The sequence below is a fragment of the Asparagus officinalis genome, chromosome 3 (genome assembly GCF_001876935.1).
Source record: "Asparagus officinalis chromosome 3, Aspof.V1, whole genome shotgun sequence".
NCBI lineage: Eukaryota > Viridiplantae > Streptophyta > Magnoliopsida > Asparagales > Asparagaceae > Asparagus > Asparagus officinalis.
The window spans coordinates 15,549,256-15,569,291 of record NC_033796.1 but is presented as its reverse complement, the minus strand read 5'-3'; the positions used below and the strand labels follow the sequence as shown (position 1 = coordinate 15,569,291).

The following is a 20,036-nucleotide window of genomic DNA, read 5'->3' as shown; positions in this document are numbered from 1 at the left end:
GCCTAGTCGGGCCAAGCGGTCCTTTTGGACAGTCCTGATACTAATACAACAAAAATATAATTGCATCTTTTTACCGCTTGACATTTCCTAAAAGCTCTAAAATTTAATAACTAATAATCTTTATTTTCATCATCTCATCTTAATTCACTCTCATCCGCATATTGAGATTCTCTACTCTTTGTTTTATACCATTAGCTTTATTCTCTCTTTTCAAAAAGCCTTAATTTTTGGGAAAAATGTTTCAAGGCCCCAAAACAAAAAAGCGGATGTGGGCAGGCCCCCTGTATTTTTTTTGGTGTGACAAACCCCCCAAAACCAAACTTAATACTTAATCAGCCCTTTTTTCATTTCCAAGACAACTTTAAGAGAAAAGTTCAGGCGTTCAGACCAAAATACCCTTTTGTACCCGTTCCCCCCCAGCCTGGCCGCCTTCTCTCTCTCTCTCTCTCTTCTCTCTCTCTGTATCTTCTTCACCGCAAACCTCCATTAGCTTTCGAACCCATTTTCAAAACCCTAGTTTCACTCAAGCGGCTAGGAAATCTATTTTGAAAATGCCCCAAAAAAATTTAAGTAAAATGGCTAAGAACCGTAAGCGTAGCAAGTATGAAGTGGACAACACTCAAACGGAACAGGACGTTCGTCACCGGCGTCGGTCGGCACGATTGGCGCAGCAGGAAATTCCAAAGTTATCCGCCTCCGCCTCTGCCTTGATATCGCCCGCCGGCAATTCTGCTCCGACATCCTCTGAGGATGAGGAGAGTAACGAGGCGACGGAAACCCTATTGAGCATGAAAAGTCTGGATATTCGAGAACACAAGAGGAGACGCTTGCCAGAGGATGTGTCCATCTTAAAGAAGAAGTAATTCCTAAGCAATTGAGTGTTTTTGAATTTAATTAGTTTAAATGAGTGATTTTGATTTTAATTGAGGTTTATGGGATCTTTTTTTGAATAAAATGGTGGTGAGAGACTGGTTATTGTAGTGTAGAACCAGTTTCGTAATTTTGGAGTAAGATCTGAACAATACGAAGTGTTATCAGTTTGGAACAAATGCATGTAAATAATTCTCATTTGTTGATAGCTAGTTGCAATGCATGTCAATAAATCTTGGTTGTTGTTAACGTTTATGCATAAGTGTCAAGTATTAGCTATTCATGTTAATAAAACGAAATTTTGACTCAGATAATGCCTTTACGGTTAATTGTTACCTACTTTGGAGTTGAACGACTTGTTAAGAGTAAATAGTTGTTTATGCAGGAAAGCTACAGCCGAAGGTGATATACGGCCTAGTGCCTGTCTTGGATCATATTGTACTTTCATGCAAAGACTTCAACCAAAACTGAAGCAGTGGCATTGGGATGCCTACAAGGGCAGTAACTTTGAGCACTATGTATTCTTCGGACCTCCAGCACGTGATCGACGGGCACTAGAGCATGTGCTCAGCCATTATGTTGGCGAAACTGATGAATTCTCTTTTTCTGATCCCATAAGCGGGACTATATTTTCAGTCCAATTTGATGAAGAGTGGGTGCAAACTCACACGGGCTTCCCTATTGATGGGGAATTGATCTACGGGAATAGACACCCGCACAACCGGCTTTGGAGGGAATATTTTGAAGAGAAGAAAGAAATGCTAAAGGCAAAGTCAAAGGCGAAGGCCAAGGCCTCACAAGAAGCTGGTAGCATGAGGAGATATGTTGAGGAGTTACTGGAAACACTGGTTGAGTCTTCTGAAAATAAGGACATTGAGGATTTTGTGCTGCTTCAGATCTTGTACCAGTGTGCAATGATTTGGTGCCCCAACAGCTCACAAGGCATTCCAAGACAGTTGTTTCAATATGTAGATAGTATTGAGAGAGTGAAGAACATTGCGTGGGGTAAATTTATTTTTGATGAGACGAAGAGAGGCATTCAAATTGCCGTTGAAGGGTTGAGGAAGCCAGGGGTTACATACGTACCTGGATGCATGCCGCTCATCCCTGTAAGTTGCATGACCAACTGGTCTGACATTTGTTTTAGTTAACATTAGTCTTGGTAACAGGCATTAGAAAACATGTACAATATTAAATGTTTACAGAATATGGTTAAAATTAACATGTTAACATGAACTTTAACATATAAAAATTAAAGTTAACATTAATAGGTGAAAGTTAACATGTACCCATTAATGTTAACATGTTTTGGTGAAAGGTAGCTATTTAGAGTGTAGTTGAAGAATGAGTTCTGAAAGTTAACTATTTTGATATTCGTTCCTTCGATTCTGACAGCTATGGTACTATGAGATGACTGGCATTAAAAAACCAGCCCTAAACTTGAGATGGAAGCCTCCGATGACCAATTGGGTAAGGATTGGAGGGACTGCTGGATCGTTGAGGATGGAGACAATTGTCTCTAAGGCCAAGAAAGCAAGCATTAAAATCATGGAGAGACCAATTACGACCAGCATTGAATGGGGTGAAAAATACCCTCAAGGTGAAAAATACCCTCAACGGGAGCCTAGCAGGAAGAAGATTGAAATCGCTCGCTTTGGGAAAAAAAAGAAGCCCAATTGTCTCATATAGGAGTAAGGTTATGGAGCAAACTAGGGTGAGAAAGAAGAATGAGGAAGAAAAGGTAAAGGATGGGAAGCAAGATAAGGTGAAGGGCAGGACAAGGAGCTCATCCATAGGTTACGTAAGCATCAATGACTCTTTACACATTCTTGCATATTACCAATTGAGTTAAATTTTCTATCTTTATCATTAGTTAATTTTCCATGTACTCATTGTTTCATGTTAACATGTTTTGGGTAAGAAAATTACATTGTGGATTCTCATAACTATTTTTTTTAATATTGTGGATACATATGGGTAATGGGTATATGGTTTACTTTTCAGATTTTGGCCCAGCATATTAGAGATGCTTTTGAGAGTGAAGATGAAATAGAGAAGTTGACAACCGAAGATCAAATTCAGTTTTGGCGGAATACGGCCAAAATTAATTGGAAACTGCTCCACACTGTCAAGCGTAGTAAGCGCCTTCAATGGGAGGAATGCTCTAAGGAGATACATAGGCTGAACAAGAAATTAGAGCGTTATGAAGGGACCGCTGACTTGATTGACCCCGAAGACCTGAAGAAGAATGTGAAGGGGATTATGTCACAGAAAGAGGGGCATACAGGGTCTGCACAAAAGAAAATAAGGAGGAGTATTGATTCTGAGGACAGGGGTGATGATGGAATTTGCTTCGATTATGACGAGGTAACCAATATTGGCAAGGAAGCAGAGAAGGAGTTAGAGAAAGGTGAATGGCAAGAGATGGAGGATGATAATTTGGAGAAAGCTGTAGAGAGTGAGGAGGATAAGAAAGAGGAAGTGACTGTGGATGAGAAGAAAGAGGAAGAGCGAGAGCAGGAGAAGAATGAGGAAGAGGAAGAGGAAGAGGAGAAAGTGGAAGAGGAAAAACATCAGAAGAAAGATGAAGAAATAGTGGTGGAGAACAGAGAGGGGGAATGTGCTGAGGAGAAGAAAGATGAAGAAAGGATGGAAAGTCTGGAAGAGGAAAAAGGAAAGAAGAAAGATGAAGAAAAAGTGGTGGAAAACAGAGAGGGAGAATGTGCTGAGGAGAAACTGGATGAAGAAAGGATGGAGGATGGAAAACAGGTGCAAGTTTATCAGAAGAGAATGAAGAGATTAGCGTCAAAGGGGACTAGGGGACCAAGTACCAGAAGGCGGACGCGCTCACAACTAGTCCGCACCCCTTTCACTCAAGAAAAGAAGAAGGAAGTTCATCAAGAGATAATTAACATATCACACCACAAGGAGGAAGAGAGGGAAAAAATCAGGTTCTATTGTAAGCCTGATGAATGCACTTGGGATTTTTTGGGGAAGAGGAAAATCAAGAAGAAGGAGGAGGCTCTTTTGAAGTTGCTGAACGAGGATATTCCTAACATTGATGATTTTAGCATACGTTTGATTGATAGTAAAGGAACCTTCGTTCACAACTTTAGAGTACCTCAACACGTATTATCAAAGCTCACACCAGATGAGAACAGAAGGATCTCTGAGTTTTGCAATCAAAAAGCCCATCAGTAAGTTTAGTCATTCTGAATAACGTATGCTAGGACATGTTAGCTTTCATTGTTACGTGTTAACATTTCCAGGTTTATGTTAATTATTACCCATTTATGCTAACGTTTGCTATAAAATGTTAGCTTTCATCGTTACGTGTTAACGTTTCCTTATTTATGTTAACTTATACTCATTTATGCTAACGTTTGCTAAATCATGTTAATATTTCCATATTTTTCTATAGTAAGTGGTTGAACGAGGTTTGGATCTTATTGTTATGTTTCAGGTCACGTGTTATTGTTAACACGTTCAACGGTATCTAGAGAGGCCAGATGTGGAGTCCATGGGCAACCAATATGGGGTTGTATCGACATTCTTCTGCGTAAGCATTAGGTTCAATCTCCTACCATTTTTATCTCATGTTTACAATTGGCTTATCATAATTTTTTGGCAATACAGCATAGTCTTTATGCAGTCACCCCAGATTTTCCACATCTATACACCTCTTTCATACAAAAGCATGTTGCCGCAAGGAAGAATGTACTCCTTATCCCGCTTGTGCGTCATGACCACTGGCATGTGGCTGAAGTAAGGTTGGATGAGGACGTTGTCAAGCATTATAGCTCGGCTGGCCATAGTGCATACGTTGAGCCAGTAAATAAAGTAATTGCATTCATGGACCATATGAAGTCTGGTTTCGATCCGAATAATATTTGGAGAAAGTTCCGATATGAAGCCGTCCCTTGTGAGCAACAGACTGGAATGTTAGTATTTCATGCATTTAAACATGTCTTAGTATGTTAACTAAATTTAAACATTTTCATTTTATTCAGCATGTTATATCTAACTATCTGCTCCATCTTATATCATGCAGCTTTGATTGTGGTCTTTTCGTTCCTTTATATATAAAGGCTATAATTCATGGGGTTGATACCACTCAAGTCACTAATCACTCTGACGAGTCTGAAGTCATCCGTGCCAGGCTTGCAGCTGAACTCCTAATAGAAGGATGGGAACAGAAAAATCAAGGGGAGACAGTGGAAAAGGATGGGTGAATGATATCCTAAAAAGTGTTGTGTACGAATTCATTGAATTGGGAACAAAACTAACTGGCATTTTAATTTAGTTAACATTATTGCAGCTTTGTATCATTCTCTTTGACAGTTATTCTACTGTTTGTGTAACTGGTTGATAGTGTGGATGAGAAGATGCACATATCTGGTTGTGAAACTGCCAAAAAATTGGTAAAAAAACCCACTTTCAGTAAAAGTTAACGTATAACTCTGATAGTTAACCACTTTCAGTAAAAGTTAACATATAACTCGAGAACATAACCACTTTCAGAAAATGTTAACATATAAGTGAGATAAATAATCACTTTCTTCAGCAAAAGTCTAACTAATATTTAACCACTTACAGCAAAAGTCTAACTAATATTTAACCACTTACAGCAAAAGTCTAACTAATATTTAACCACTTACAGCAAAAGTCTAACTAATATTTAACCACTTACAGCAAAAGTCTAACTAATATTTAACCACTTACAGCAAAAGCATAACAAACTGAAGTTTCTTCAGTTGATTTTCATCTTACAGATCACAATGTTGAAGAAAATTAGTACCATACAAAAACAACATAGGAAGAATGAGCAAAGTTTCCATTTTTCGACTTCACGGTTCGATTGCTTCAGTGCTTTCTTCAGTTGCTTTGTTTTGGTCGCTATCTCATCTTCAACGGGGACTTCTGGGCAGAATGAAATAATCTTACTGGGCATTGCATTCTCTTTGTGAGCCCAAGCAAAAAAATTGCATTGCATATTTGGGAAATTTGCACATCCCCAGAAGTATCTTCCTTTATTCTTCCCATTTTTGCACAGCCTCATGGGTGTTGGAATTTGACAGAAACAACACACCTCTTCTTGTGACTGAGATATCTCTGATGTTCTCATCTCACTCTCTCAAACTCCGAGTGCAGGGAAGATAGAACATACATTTAAATTTAGCTTGTCCATGGGCACATTATATATTGCATAAGGAACAAGAAACTAGCCGTTGTAATGAAGCTGTTAGCACAGTATGATGGACAGTTAGCCGTTAGAACAGTGAATGAGATGTTGGACATTTGGCCAATTTAAAATCAATATCTTTTTGAAAAATCTAAGATGAACAAGCACAAATCCGTTAACATCTTTCAGCCTTGCTTTTAGATATTGCTAGCATGAACAAAATGATTAGTCGATCATTATCACAGATTACAAAAGTCCACCACTATATACTTAACCACTTAAAAACAACCTTTGCTGTCTCATACAAAAGTATTGTTGTAAGAAACAGAAACACACTAGTCACCAGATGGGCTCGTTACAGGTTGCTCGATTGTGACCATCAACTTTGCACCGAGAACATTTGACTGGACGTTTGTAAATGGTTCTGTTGTTTATGCGTCTTGTTCTATTTCTTCCCCTCCTCTTAGTGGTAATTGGTGGCAAAATCTGTATTTCATCCCTGGACACACTCCGCTTCTCATAATCTGGGATGGGATATAATATTTCGTCGTAGCTCTTCTTAAACGCTTCTACGGACATGAACCAATCACAATATTGATATACGTCTCTTTTCATATAAATAATGACTGCACAAGCATGCACACAAGGAATACGGGTTACGTCCCAAGACCGGCAAGTGCACGTCCTCTTCTCCAAATCAACGTGAGTAGTTCTATGTGACTGCACTTCGAATATATCATCTCTAGATTGTTTAACCTCTAAAGTACGTCCTCTTTCCATATTTTCTCTAACAATCTTCTCAGCTTTAGGGCACAGATAGCTTGTCCACTTATCAGCCATTATCCGTCTATTGTTCAGGCGACTCATAATTTGTTTTCGGATATGCTCTATCATTTGCAGGATACGTAACAATCGAGCTGTTAAAGGATTCTGCAACATTAGAGGTTACATGACCATATCTGCAAAGCACAAAATAATTAATAGTATGATGGGCATCCAATATGTAATAAAATTAACACGTAACAACAAAACTTAACCTTTACTGCTCAAAGTTAACATAAAAACATCAGTGTTAACATATATTGCTGAAAGTTAACATATATCAGACAAAGTTAACCTATAGGAAGAAAAATTCACATATATGTAGAATAGTTAACATCAACTGCAAAACGTCATAATCTAAGATGAATGCATTACCTGATGCCAGGGAAGAATGCATTCGCCCATTTCTCTGGCGAATAACAGAGTACAATCTCATATGCGACTGGAGCCATCTCATAAATTTCCTTCATGTAGTCGTTCCATTCCGCTATAGTGTATTTATAGCAAGCAGATTGGAGCAAACTCCCCAAAACTTGTGTGTCCTTTGCTTTCAATCCCAAATCCTTTAGCTTTGTTCTAAAATTTTCAACTAGGTGCAGCACGCATCGTGAGTGGATTGCTTCAGGGAAATATTCTCTCACGGCTTCTCGAATCCCCTTGTCGGCATCAGAAATAATTACCAATTGGTGGGGAGGATTGTACGGGTCTAACCTTTCATACAGTATGGACCACAAGCCTTGAAGGAACCATCTCCAATTATCAACATTTTCCTGATCACATATACAATACGCAACCGGAAATATCCCTTGGTCTCCGTCGTATGCTATGGCGCTCAGGAGCATGCCTTTGTATCTGTCTTTCAAAAAGGTCCCATCCAAAAATAATAGGGGTCTACACCCATTTAAGAAACCAACGATGCAAGCGGCATAACATATAAACAGTCTTTTGAACCTTCCTTCATTCTGGTCAATGCATATGTAGCTTCCTGGATTCGTTTCCTTCACCTTTTGCTCATACCTGTACAACAATGTAGCTTCTGCTCAAGCATATATAATACATTGGAACATTAGGATAATATATTAACATAAAAGCTCACAAGTTTTCATAAAACATAACATTCCACAATGACAGTTGGAACATATCAATGAAAACTAACATGAAACATCTAAGGATGAGATATTGCATGATAAATCAACAACTAACAATTGTACTATAAGCGGCTATGATAAAAATTTGTACACTTAATAAAATAACTGTAAAATTTACCATCTTAATTGATCATAAGCCTCATAACTATCACCATACATATCCTCCTGCGCTCTTTCTTTGCCCCACCATATCTTACTGTATTCAAGTCTCAATCCATATCGAGTGAGGAACTCCTTTTGCACATCAATTGGTCGGATTTGAGGTCGCGCCTTTAATACCGGTCGCAATTGGGCTGCTATGAATTTACGAGATGCCCGTGATTGCCCTGAATTGTTAGCATGTTGTCCACAACTGTGTTCATTCACAAACCTTTTGATTTCAATTCTTTTACCATACTTAACAGGAGATGCAAAGAGCATCCAAGGGCATCCATATGTCTCCTTATATCGACAACATACTCGGATACGTTTGGGTTCATTCTTTACAAATTCATAGTCAAATTTTTTCGCCATGGAATAGTACTGCAAAGCTAGTCTCAATTCGTTTACAGTCTCAAATTGTTGCCCCTTTTCAGTTAATGTTGTGTGCCACCATTGAGGAATGCTGGAAGTGTTGTTGAGAATATCATCAGCTCTCATTACAACCTCACCAGACGGGAAATCATTTTGGATTCTCTCTGAATTGGATGCATTTCCTGGAGGAGGACGACTATATTCTGCATTCAAAGAGGCATCACTACTGCACAAATTAATCAACCAGTGAGATATCATGCACAATATGTTATATTATCTTCTGATAATTTAAGTTAACAGTAGTAGGACCAAAGGTAACATAGTACAACAAAAGTTAACTAACTGGGTGTAAAATTAACCATGTTCCCACGACAATTAACATGTTCATGTAAAGGTTAACATATCTCTTGGAAAATTAACCTATAAGATGAAGAGTTAACATCTAACCATCAGAGATGACAACTATTTTTTCCCAAGTTAGCATCGAAACCTGAAATCACAATTGGCTTATCATCACACATAGACCTGTTCCTGACAGAGTTCATTGTTTACTTACAAATCATTAATAACTTACATTGAGGGATTTGATGCCCATAAGGGATGGTTGAAAGTTGAAGAAAAAAATAACAATGTTTACATCACACAAAACCCAATGTTATAAAGAGTTCATTAATTACTTACATTTCCCTAATCTGATTTTTCCTTGAAGTGGAACACTCTACATTAACAGCAGCTTGCATGTGAATCTCCGTACAACCAATATTTCGATTGTGCTCCAACATGCACTTCAAATCATCATCGTTGTCAACTGAAAAACTGAGGTTGGGGTGCCTCTCAGATTTAAATATAAAGGATAAAGCTTCTTTAGGTACTTTCAATCTTTCAGACACATCAAATTGGAGTTCATCAAAGCTTGTTGTCGAACTTAGCTTCACGAATATGGCATTCTCGCCTAAAGACACCATGCAAATCAAGTCATTGGCGGCCATTAGGGGTGGTTGAAAGTTATGAGGACAGTAATGAAGGCAATTATGAGGAGTTGAGGAGTAATTGAGGGGATTTTAGGTGCAAAAGGGCTGTAGACAGTTAAAAAAAACCCTAATTTTATTAATGAGAGAGTGAGAGATAAAACTAACCAATTTATAACAAAGGATGATGAAGCAGACAATAATGGCGGGAGCCCGCGCTTTTTCCCCTCGCTTTCCCCCGTCACTTCGTCATAAATGCGTTGGGAGAGATCACCGAACAAGAGAACCCATTCAGCCGGTTTTCTCAGTGAGAGAGATGAGGGCATTTTCGGCAGGTAGCAATAAAATACACCCACTAGATGTATACGTATGGGCTTTTGGGTCTGGCCCACAATTTTCGCAATTTTTTGGGGCTGAAGGCTAAGGCAGATAATTGGGGGGGCTGGGCCACATCCGATTTTTGGTTTTGGGGCCTTGAAACATTTTTCCCTAAGTAAAAAGTAAAGCCGATTTTTGTACAACATTTCAAAAAAAAAAACCCTTAAAACTTCAGCTTTAAGTTGGGAAAATGGAAGGAAAAAATTCAGATTTTCGCAAATCGCAAGGGCAGTTTCGTAGATTTTTGAAAAAGTTGCGCAATTACTTTTTCCTCCCTCAGACCCAAAATAACTAGTACATGTAGTGGGCCGGCACTTTAACACTCTCACGTCCAGTATAGATTATAATAACCTCTCATTTTCTAATCAGTTGAAAATCTTTTGCGACAGCGAATCTCGATACCGATCGGCGACTGATCTTCCTCCAAACACTCACCAACTTGACGGCGGTCAGCTTCTCCGCGGAGCCCGGGACCGCTCCCTCTCTCTACCTTCCTCCATTTAATTAAGTAAAGATCTGCATTAAATTAGATTAAATTGAACTGAACCCCAATTCCCCACCATCTGCAGTCCGACGTCTTTGTTTCCGTTTTCGTGTCGGTGGCGTTTATCTAACGCTAGGGTCTTTGCTTGGCGGCTCTTGGATCTTTTCCTTGTTTAGGTAGGGTTTTGCGCGCTTGTGTGGTTGCTCGAGGAGCTTGGAAACGGAGATCAATGGAGTTGAGCTAGCTTGTATTCGGCGTGGCTGGAGATTTTGACTGCTCGATTTAGGGTTACTGTTCTTGCTAAGCTCTGTGAGCTTATTGAAGGGAATGCCGGGGTGCTTCCGTGGTTAATTTATTGGCTTAGGGTTCAAAATTTTGGTGAAATCGAGCATTTTGGCGGAAATGTTTTGATTTTTTTGGGTAAATTTCAGAGGAGGTTATGTGGTGCTTGATTCAAGGTGCATTTTTTTTTTGGATTTTGACTCTGAAAGTTTCCTCCACGTACGAGATTCAGATTTGGGAATTTTGAGGGTTTGCTGATGGACAATGGAGAGGGGTTTTTGTTGCTTGGATGAAATTGTGCAAACTGTGGATTTGTAATTGAATGTGTATCATTTGGGCAATTCTAAGGGCAAATACTGAAATTGTGATCGATCCTAGCGATATTAAAGGAATTGCAATTGATTTACGTGAAAGAATTTCCTGACACGTGAATGATCCAGTCATGCCAAGTATTAAAGCACCAGCCTCAAAACAGACCGCAACCCTATCAGTGAGTATTATTGTGGATTTATATACGCTTTTGTTTGTTACATGCTTTTATCTCTTGCGTCGTTGTGTTGGTTGTAGGTGGCTGTGAAATGCAGGCCCCTGACGGAGGGAGAGAAGCGGAGAAGCAGACATATCATTCAAGTTACAGACGAAAAGGTTTGAGAAGATCTACGTTTTCATTTTAGAATTCAGGAAGATACACGAGTATCAGTGTATTCGTTGATGACATGACATCTTGATGCATAAATTACAGGGTTTAGTTGTTTTAGACCCCGACTTGTCAAAGGACTACCTAGATCGGATACAGAATCGAACAAAAGAGAGAAGATATTCATTTGATCATGTGTTTGGACCTGAATGTACAAATGGGGTATGTCGCTTGTACCATTTACCTGAATGTAGCTTCACGATTAATTGTATTGATCATGTCCCATTTGCTGTGTGTTCTGCATTATTAAAGTAACAAAATAGTAGGCGTAGATTACTCATATGTGCCTAGAAGCTTAGGATTAGGGGTTTAAGGTAATTATGGAAATCATACATTCATCGACTGGTTCTCATACAAAGCCAAAGCCACCTGTTCAACTCACTGCAATTTCTTTAGTTACTAAAGCAATCATCCAGTAACCACATTTCTTTGATTAGAATCGGCTTCAACTGATTTAAACACATTGACAACTCAAAATATGCTCAGTGTTTCCCTGCTAAATCCTAAAAGTTTTCTCCTGTTGATTCTCAGGATGTTTATAGGAATATCTCTTCAACAATTGCTGGGGTTGTTCATGGCCTTAATGCAACTGTTTTTGCATATGGTTCAACTGGAAGGTACTATGTTCAGTGGCATTTGTTTTGTCCATAGATCCTTATCACTTCTTAACCCATACTAAAAATCATTATATGGCTTGCTTTGAATTATCTTTAACAAAATTCAGTATCCTTTACAATTTGGATGAGGATTCTAACACTTTGAAGGATAACGATTTCAATGATCGGAGAAATATCTTGCTGTGACAAGTTTTATGATTGCATTTTTTTGGGTCACTGTTCATAGATTCTAGATGGCATTATACTTTACATGTTCCCATGAATTATATAGAGTAGGCCTATATGAGAATACCAAGTAATAAGAACTACTTAAGTACTATCATTATGGAACCTTTCCATATACCAGCCTTTTCCATTTGATGTAATCCACAACTAGCAGCCAGAACCTTTGGGTGATCAATTTGTCAAGATGGCCGTTCTACTGTTGCAAGTAATTAGTGATAAATAATGGAACTTTCTTTTTGGTAAAATCTCACATACTGCACATGTTTAACAGTGGCAAAACTTACACAATGGTTGGGACACGTAATGATCCTGGACTCATGGTTCTTAGCTTACATACTATATTTGACCTTATAAAAGAGGACAAGAGCTCAGACACATTTGAAGTCGCATGTTCATATCTCGAAGTCTACAATGAAGTACGGTTAAATTGTTGATTCTCAGTACTCCTTTAATTTTACATAGTGAATGGTGATAACTTCTTGTATTTCTGGCTAATTCTAGGTCATCTATGACTTGCTTGAAAAATCATCAGGACACCTGGAGCTCAGAGAAGATCCAGTAAATGGCATAATAGTTGCTGGTTTAAGAAGTATTAAGGTCCTTTCTCTAATCTCATGTGTTCTTTTTCCTGGTGATTCACGCCAGTATCTTATTTATTGGTGTCACTGTAAACATTTTCTTGATTAAGTTTAGTGCAGTTAGTTAGCGTGAAGCATCTAATCTTGAATCTTTAGATTCTTTCATATCTTAGTTCTGTTGACCCGTTATGGAGCCATGAAAGTTTAATAATCTGTAGATTGAAAGCATCACATGATCTTTTAAACTCATTAAACAATGTAAAACAAGATGCCATGTTTATGCTTGTACTCAATAACATTTTAAATATTAATTATTGGCATTCTAATATTTATGGAGTAGCCAACCCCAAACATTTGGGATAAAGGCTTAGTGGTGGTGGTTGTTGTTTTTTTCTAATATTTATGGTTGAGATATTTTGAGATGTAGATAAATGATGTCGGTTATTGAACAATACATCTAGATATTCGGGTTTTAACTATCTAGTAGACAGTTTGTGAGTTCTGCAGGTTTGTCCCTGCTTGTCCTAACGATGTCTTTAGGATTTTGTACAGGTGGATTAATGGATCAGACAACGCTGATTAAAGGACTTAAAGATGATCTATGATGTGATTTGAACTAAAACATAAGGCCAATGAACGTCTCCTGGCTAGTAAATTGTACATGATATCAGCTGAGAGTCTCTAGACAATGAGAACTTTTTTAAGCATGCAAATTGCATGGTCTTGCGTGATCACTTCAATGGATAGTTTGGCTAATTCAACTCCTAGTGCAAATGGCAAGTGCAGCGGAGCATTACAAAACCAGTGCAGAATTCTGTTTCTCAAATTTAGTGAACTCCGATTCTATAGATAACCTCCTTGAATTTTCATTTGTAACTTACTGAATATGGGTGACATATTAGCAAAAGGTTGACTAGTTTATTGTATTGTAAAATTTTATAACAGAAGTTTATGGTAACATATTGGTGAGCACGTCAAGAGGTCCTTGGCATACTTGTTAAGCAGCGAGTAAATGGGAAGAGGAGGTCCGTGTTTAATATCCTGGAAGCATCAAACTATTTAATGAACCAATTTCTCCCTTAGAAAAAGAAGTATGTAAAAGAAAGAGGATAAAAAAGTTTAGGTTCAGCCAATACTCTTTGGTAGACATGTATAATGTGGACCCACTGAGTTCCCAGATGGCTATAACCTTAAATTGCCTCTAGTTGTCCCTGTGTTCAAGATTAGGTGATACTCTATCTTGATAGAACTGAAGCACGTTCTCTTTTGGATATTACCTTTTACCATACGGGCATATGGTGCATGTCTACCTGTCTTGTTGGTTAGAGGGCTTATATTTTAGTAAAATAATGCAGTAATCGCAGTTAATTTCGGCTTCTCTGCTTTCTTCGCCATTCTATTTTGTATTAAATGCATTTAGTTGCTCCTCATTTAAGACAGTACACAGCACTTGTCTATTTATTGGAGCTACTCAAATGCCTACAGTAATGTGGCCTGGAAATATATCTTTCTTTTATCTTTCCTGTAACTGTTCAATTTATTCAGGTCCATTCAGCTGACAGAATCCTTGAACTGTTGAATGTTGGTAATAGCAGACGTAAAACAGAAAGCACAGAGGCAAATGCAACTTCATCACGGTAAGTTCTACTTTCTGCACTGATTCATTAACAATTAGCGTTTCTTAATTATAAAAGTTAATGATGTATTTCTGTAACTAGTGCAAAAATTTGGTGGTTCATCAGACTTGTTTTTTCTGGTCCAAACCTTTATACACAATTATGCACTGTTTTGCTTTAAATTCATACTATTAAATAATGGATGCGGAGTTGGGTTGGGTTCAACGTGGGAAGGGGACAAAAACCCAAGAGACCGGCCCCACCTTTGTTTGCAAAAGCCTGAGGTTAGGATGGTTTGTGAGTCCAACCGTGTTGCACAAGACGGATACCTTTTGTTTTTCTGATTTCTGTCCATGATATCTCTGATTTCCTATCTACATTAGAGTTCTGTGTAACTCTTAGAATGAAGAAACAATTTTCTGTTTGTTCTGGCCCAATAGATCCCATGCCGTGCTGGAGATTACTGTGAAAAGAAAACAGAAAAACCAATACAAGAGTCAAGTTCTCCGTGGAAAACTTGCCCTAGTTGATCTTGCTGGAAGGTGATTACTCTGGATATTATTGTCTGCAATTTTATACTTCATCTGGAGCACGCATTTACATGCCATTTTTTCCACAGCGAGAGAGCTTCCGAAACAAATAATGGGGGGCAAAAGCTTAGAGATGGAGCCAATATCAACAAGTCACTCCTTGCTTTAGCAAATTGTATAAATGCCCTGGGAAAGCATCAGAAGAAGGGCCTTGCATATGTTCCTTATCGCAATAGGTAGCTGATCACTTTGTCTGTGCTGCAAATTTCCAGTTGTAGAAGACTAATGCTAATTTTTTGTGCAGCAAACTGACACGGATTCTGAAGGATGGACTTAGTGGAAATTCTCGAACTGTCATGGTAGCTACAATATCACCTGCTGATGATCAGTATCACCATACAGTCAACACCCTGAAGTATGCTGACCGAGCTAAAGAGATCAAGACACACATCCATGTAGCTCCTGTTCCTCTTGTTTTAAAATATGTTTCCAGTCAAGTTCTTAGGTCATACATTGTTCCCATAAGACACACCTTCAAACACATCAAAAAGAGTGAAGAAAATATCTGGATGGTGTTTTTCACTCTCACCTATACCATCTGCTTTTGTGACCAGATGTTAATGTCGAGTTACACCTCGAGAATTGACAGGGATGCGTGTTGGACTTGAAGAAGTGTTTAATATCAGAGAGTAAACACTATCCTGAACCCTGAGTTACTGAAATATAGTGGCAATCCATGCACAATCTACTTGTTGTTGTTACTATTTCTTCTGATTCCTTACTAGAATAAGTTGTTCCTTAAATCCTCCAAGCTTCTTATCCCATTTCTTAAATCACGACACATCCAATAGCTCGTCTGCCAATGACTCGTGCATTTCTTTGAGAAGGTCAAGATACTTGCCCAGCAGTTTCATTGTTGTCATCAATTTTCTTTTGATAGAGTATAAGTGATCAAATATTAAGAAGTCAACCATATCAGTTGTCCAATTGATTCTTCTGAATGGCACACCCTTGATAACGAACCTTATACATTTTTGCCAATACAGCAGTGTTTACTATATTAGATAATATTATCCTATTTGTTGACATGATAAATTCAAAGGTTAGGAACATAATATATGAAGTGAAATACCCGTCAGACCTGTACTGGCAAGATCAAGTTTGGTCAAAAGATTTCAGAATATAAAATGAATACACAAGTTGCTGTTAATATCCATTTATATCATTTGCTGGTTCTCTTTGTCACGAAGAATGCATCCGTCAAATGGCAAGGCAGATTCTATATTAGGATATTCTTTTCTAATGGAAGGCTTACCATTATAAGGGTGATGAAAGCAATCTCTTATCTTATGTTTATAATGGCAAACAAGAGGTTCTTTTTCCCTGGAGTTGACTAACAAACTAAGAGCATTCTTAAGCGGTGCTTAGCTCTCACTTTTTCTTGCTTTCTTTCAGAAAAATATCGGGACAGTTGATACTCATGTTGAGGACTACCAAAGGATGATTGAGAATCTCCAGGTTTACTCCTGAAAGAACTATATGTATTGCATCTGATGCAAACGTGAAATAATCTTACTTTTAGGTTGTCATAAATTAAATTGTGCAGGTTGAGGTTTGTCAGCTGAGAAAAGAACTAGCAAAGAAGGATTTTCAGCTAAGTGTCAAACCATTTGAAAAGGCAGCTGATGATGAGCTATCTTGGTTGAACATTCTAAGCCATGAAACCAGTGAAAATGTTCAGGAGCGCATCAATCTACAGAAGGCATTGTTTGAGCTTGAAGAAACCAATCTTCGGAACCGTATTGAGCTCCAACACCTTGATGATGCTATTGCCAAACAGCAGGTAGATAACTTGCATTTAACATGAAGATCCAATTTTTGGTATCCTTGTGTCAAATAAATCTGCGTCAATCAATATTTGACATTAAATTGATCTATGTTCTTTTGGTAATGACTTATGACAGAGTGACAAAAGTAAATGGAAATTCTATCAACTCTATGAGAACCTAAATATCCATTTATTCTTATTCTCCACCTTTTTCTGTCTGAAATCAATTACAGAATTATGTGCTATGCTGGTGAGTTACAATTGTGTATTTTTGAATAGAGAAAGCAAAGCACTCATTGACTGTAAATGCGAAATCACTAATATTAAGTCATAAACATGTACAATTTTGATTATGCACGGATTCCTGTACGGTCTGCAGTATCAGCTATAGGACGTACTATAAACATGCTTTACTTTAGATTCATCGCCACTACTTATTTTTTGCGCAAAGTGGCTGAACATTAGCAAGGAGCAGATTGTTGACATTTTACAGCTGCTGACAATATCCAGGTCACCGAAAAAAATGGAACAATAGTTCAAGCATTCAGATCAAGGAGACAAGTTATTCTTGATAACATACGCGACAATGATGAAGCTGGTGCCACTTACAAGAAGGTAGTCTCTCCTATTTATTCTTCTTAACACTGCCAAAAGAAATATTCTCTCTTTTAGTTCTGCATAAATTGCAGCAAACTTTCAACTAAGTGAAAATGTTTGACTTGTAATAGGATATTGAAGAAAATGAGAAACGCCGTTGCCAGCTCCAAAATATGATTGAGGAAGCAATCAGTAACAATGGCAATAAAACCTACTTGCATATTCTCAGTCAGTATAGGCTGTTGGTAAGTAGAAATATTATTGATCCACTTGAATTCCAACAAATATTGAATGTTATTATATAATATCATAATTGCTTAAACATACTATAAATTTAGGGAATGGCCAATACTGAGCTTCAGTTTGAAATGGCCATGCGTGATCAAGTAATACACAATCAAAGAGAAGCCTTGAGAAATCTGTGGAACATGCTCTTGGGTTTAGGACTCAAGCAGAAGCAAATAATGGATCTTGCTGCTAGACAAGGGGTAACCATTGAAGACTGGACAGTTCCTAATTCTTCTATTTCAATTGGCACGAAACACTCTCCGTCTTTTGCTCATGAATTATCACCTTCCATGCCATATCCTGTTGTCAATGGGAATCCTCATACCTCCATGGCTTGTGTTTTTCAGCATCACCAAGATTTCTGTTCGACATCTTATTTCAAAGGTCATTGTGATACTCAAACTGTATGCAGGCAGGAAAGTCGTAGCTCCTACTATTTGCTGTCACATGATAACCCTCACTTGAAGCATTGTACAAGCAGAAAGCCTGAGACATGTTTCGCCACTCCTGAAAAGCTTGTCATTGATAAATGCAGCTCTTATTCTCCAACTGAAACTGAGGCATGCGTATGCCATGAAGCAAGCTTTACGTCAGCATCTTGCGGCAATGGTGGTCACCAAGCAAAGGTTGAACTTCATCGCTGTTTTTTCCTAATAATTTTCCTAAGCTTTTGTCTGAGAATACCTGATGCTATCTGATGCTTTATCTTGCTCACTAACTTCAAATCAGTTAATAAAAGAGAGAGAGAGAGAGAGAGAAGAATATGAAACCAAAATTTCTCCTAGTTTTTCCTTTTATTCTTGAAATTTCTTTTGCTCACCAGGCAACAGAAAACATTTTTAAGCTCATTTTACTGCACATTCTTGTACTTTAACTTGGAACTAGATGCAACTTATGACTCAGTCTAGTTTCTGGTATTGGTTTATGATTCAACAAATGAGCATGCTCATATTCTTTACAGAAATTTACACCCTGCCATTAGATTGAAATAGAGCATTCTGGCTGTTTCATCATTGGTTGACAATAACAGTATCAGTTTCTTAATGTGTTCCTCTGCCTGTTTAAGCTCTCGAGCTGGACTTCTGGATTACTATAGACATGTAGTTCGTTTGCATACAAGTTTTAGTGGTTTGAAATTGACTACGTGGTTACTGTTTTCTATTTTGGAAATGAGAACGTATCGTAAATCATGCAGCATTTCGCTCCTTGGCAACATTTTGGCTGACTACTATTCTCAATTCTGTAAACAGGAACCATGCTTTGAAAATGGGCAAAAGCAGCAGGAAGACTCTACACCGGGACCAGATAATTGTCACGAGTGTGAAGAATCTGCGAGACATGCCGGAATGCCTCAATCTTTACTTCGAATCCCTTCAACCAAGTTTGTAATTTCTGGTGTTACCAATTCCCACAATTATTGCTGTCCAGAATTGTCCAAAATACAATCACCCTATAAGAAAGTTGTGCCAAGGAGCTCTAATCTTCCTGGGTCCTAAACTGAATATGAAAAAAAAAGGATGTGTTCTTTTATTTGTTTTATCCCTTCCCCTGTATAGTGTCTGTAGCAAAATGTAGGTTCAACACGAAGTTATATGAGCTCCTAGTGGGCGTTAACCCTGTCCAGTTGTTAGTTTGGTTAGTAGTTTTTGTTAGGTCAATTTTCATGAGCATTGATTCTCAGCTTAGATCCAGTCCGATACGGTGAGTCGGGAGATTTGTGGGCTCCTTTTGTAAGTGTTGTATGATCCACGGCCTTGTTTTGATTGGAAAGAGATGGTACGAGCGGATATGTTGCTATTTGTAAACATTTATTCAGTTCATTTAACCCTTTCTCACAACGATGTTATTGCGTTGTGTTTTGTAGTACGGTACTAACTTGCGGCCAGATGTTATTCCTGAGCCACCTGCTAAGTTTACGTGCGTTCATATTATTGGTATGTACGTAGTTTTTATTAACGTAAATGTCGTTACGGATGAAACTGCGTTTCAATCCTCTGACAATGTAGAATTTAAATCACAACATGTTCCAGTCGTCAAGAAGCAAATCTTCTCGGCCTCGATTCTGTGTCTGTCTTGTCATTTTATCAACTGCCTACTTATGGCTTATACTTAGATTCATCCAGCTTGTTTTTTTAGGTCTTTTTTCCGCCCTACTACAGAGCTTTGCTCTTATGCTGAACATATAAAATTATGTAAAATAAAAATGGTGCCAAGCAAACAAAACGATTTTGGAGATTTTTAGATTGGGCTTGTATTCTAGCGCCCCCCACCAAAACCCCAACAATGCGACAACCTCAAAAAAAAAAAAAAAGAAAAAAAAAGAAAAGGTCTTATGCACTAGTTTTTCAGTAGTATGGTGGTGTTGTTTCTCTACATATTGACCCCAAGTTCCTGTCGATCATTGACGGGAACA

General features: G+C 38.2%; 3 protein-coding genes across 4 annotated transcripts; 2 read left to right on the top strand and 1 right to left on the bottom strand.

Moving 5' to 3' along the window:
* LOC109834680 (golgin subfamily A member 6-like protein 22) lies at window positions 2,570-4,071 on the top strand. Its single transcript, XM_020402711.1, has 2 exons — window positions 2,570-2,671; window positions 2,875-4,071. Exons 1-2 carry the CDS (start codon window positions 2,570-2,572, stop codon window positions 4,069-4,071), a joined length of 1,299 nt encoding a protein of 432 aa, XP_020258300.1.
* LOC109834679 lies at window positions 6,900-9,524 on the bottom strand. Its single transcript, XM_020402710.1, has 4 exons — window positions 9,217-9,524; window positions 8,141-8,761; window positions 7,250-7,891; window positions 6,900-7,011 (listed from the first exon to the last, which is right to left on the bottom strand). The coding sequence occupies exons 1-4, from the start codon at window positions 9,522-9,524 to the stop codon at window positions 6,900-6,902; spliced, it is 1,683 nt and encodes a 560-aa protein (XP_020258299.1).
* LOC109833150 (kinesin-like protein KIN-8B) lies at window positions 10,227-19,560 on the top strand. 2 transcript variants are annotated; one of them, XM_020400713.1, is made up of 17 exons: window positions 10,227-10,389; window positions 10,542-11,137; window positions 11,215-11,292; window positions 11,390-11,506; window positions 11,876-11,961; window positions 12,458-12,602; window positions 12,688-12,783; window positions 14,310-14,401; window positions 14,821-14,922; window positions 15,000-15,146; window positions 15,215-15,365; window positions 16,366-16,428; window positions 16,517-16,753; window positions 17,249-17,353; window positions 17,467-17,580; window positions 17,674-18,249; window positions 18,874-19,560. In XM_020400713.1, the coding sequence occupies exons 2-17, from the start codon at window positions 11,090-11,092 to the stop codon at window positions 19,117-19,119; spliced, it is 2,403 nt and encodes an 800-aa protein (XP_020256302.1). In that variant the 5' UTR covers window positions 10,227-10,389; window positions 10,542-11,089; the 3' UTR covers window positions 19,120-19,560. The 2 variants fall into 2 exon arrangements, with proteins under 2 accessions (XP_020256302.1, XP_020256301.1); XM_020400712.1 differs by having other exon boundaries at window positions 10,227-11,137.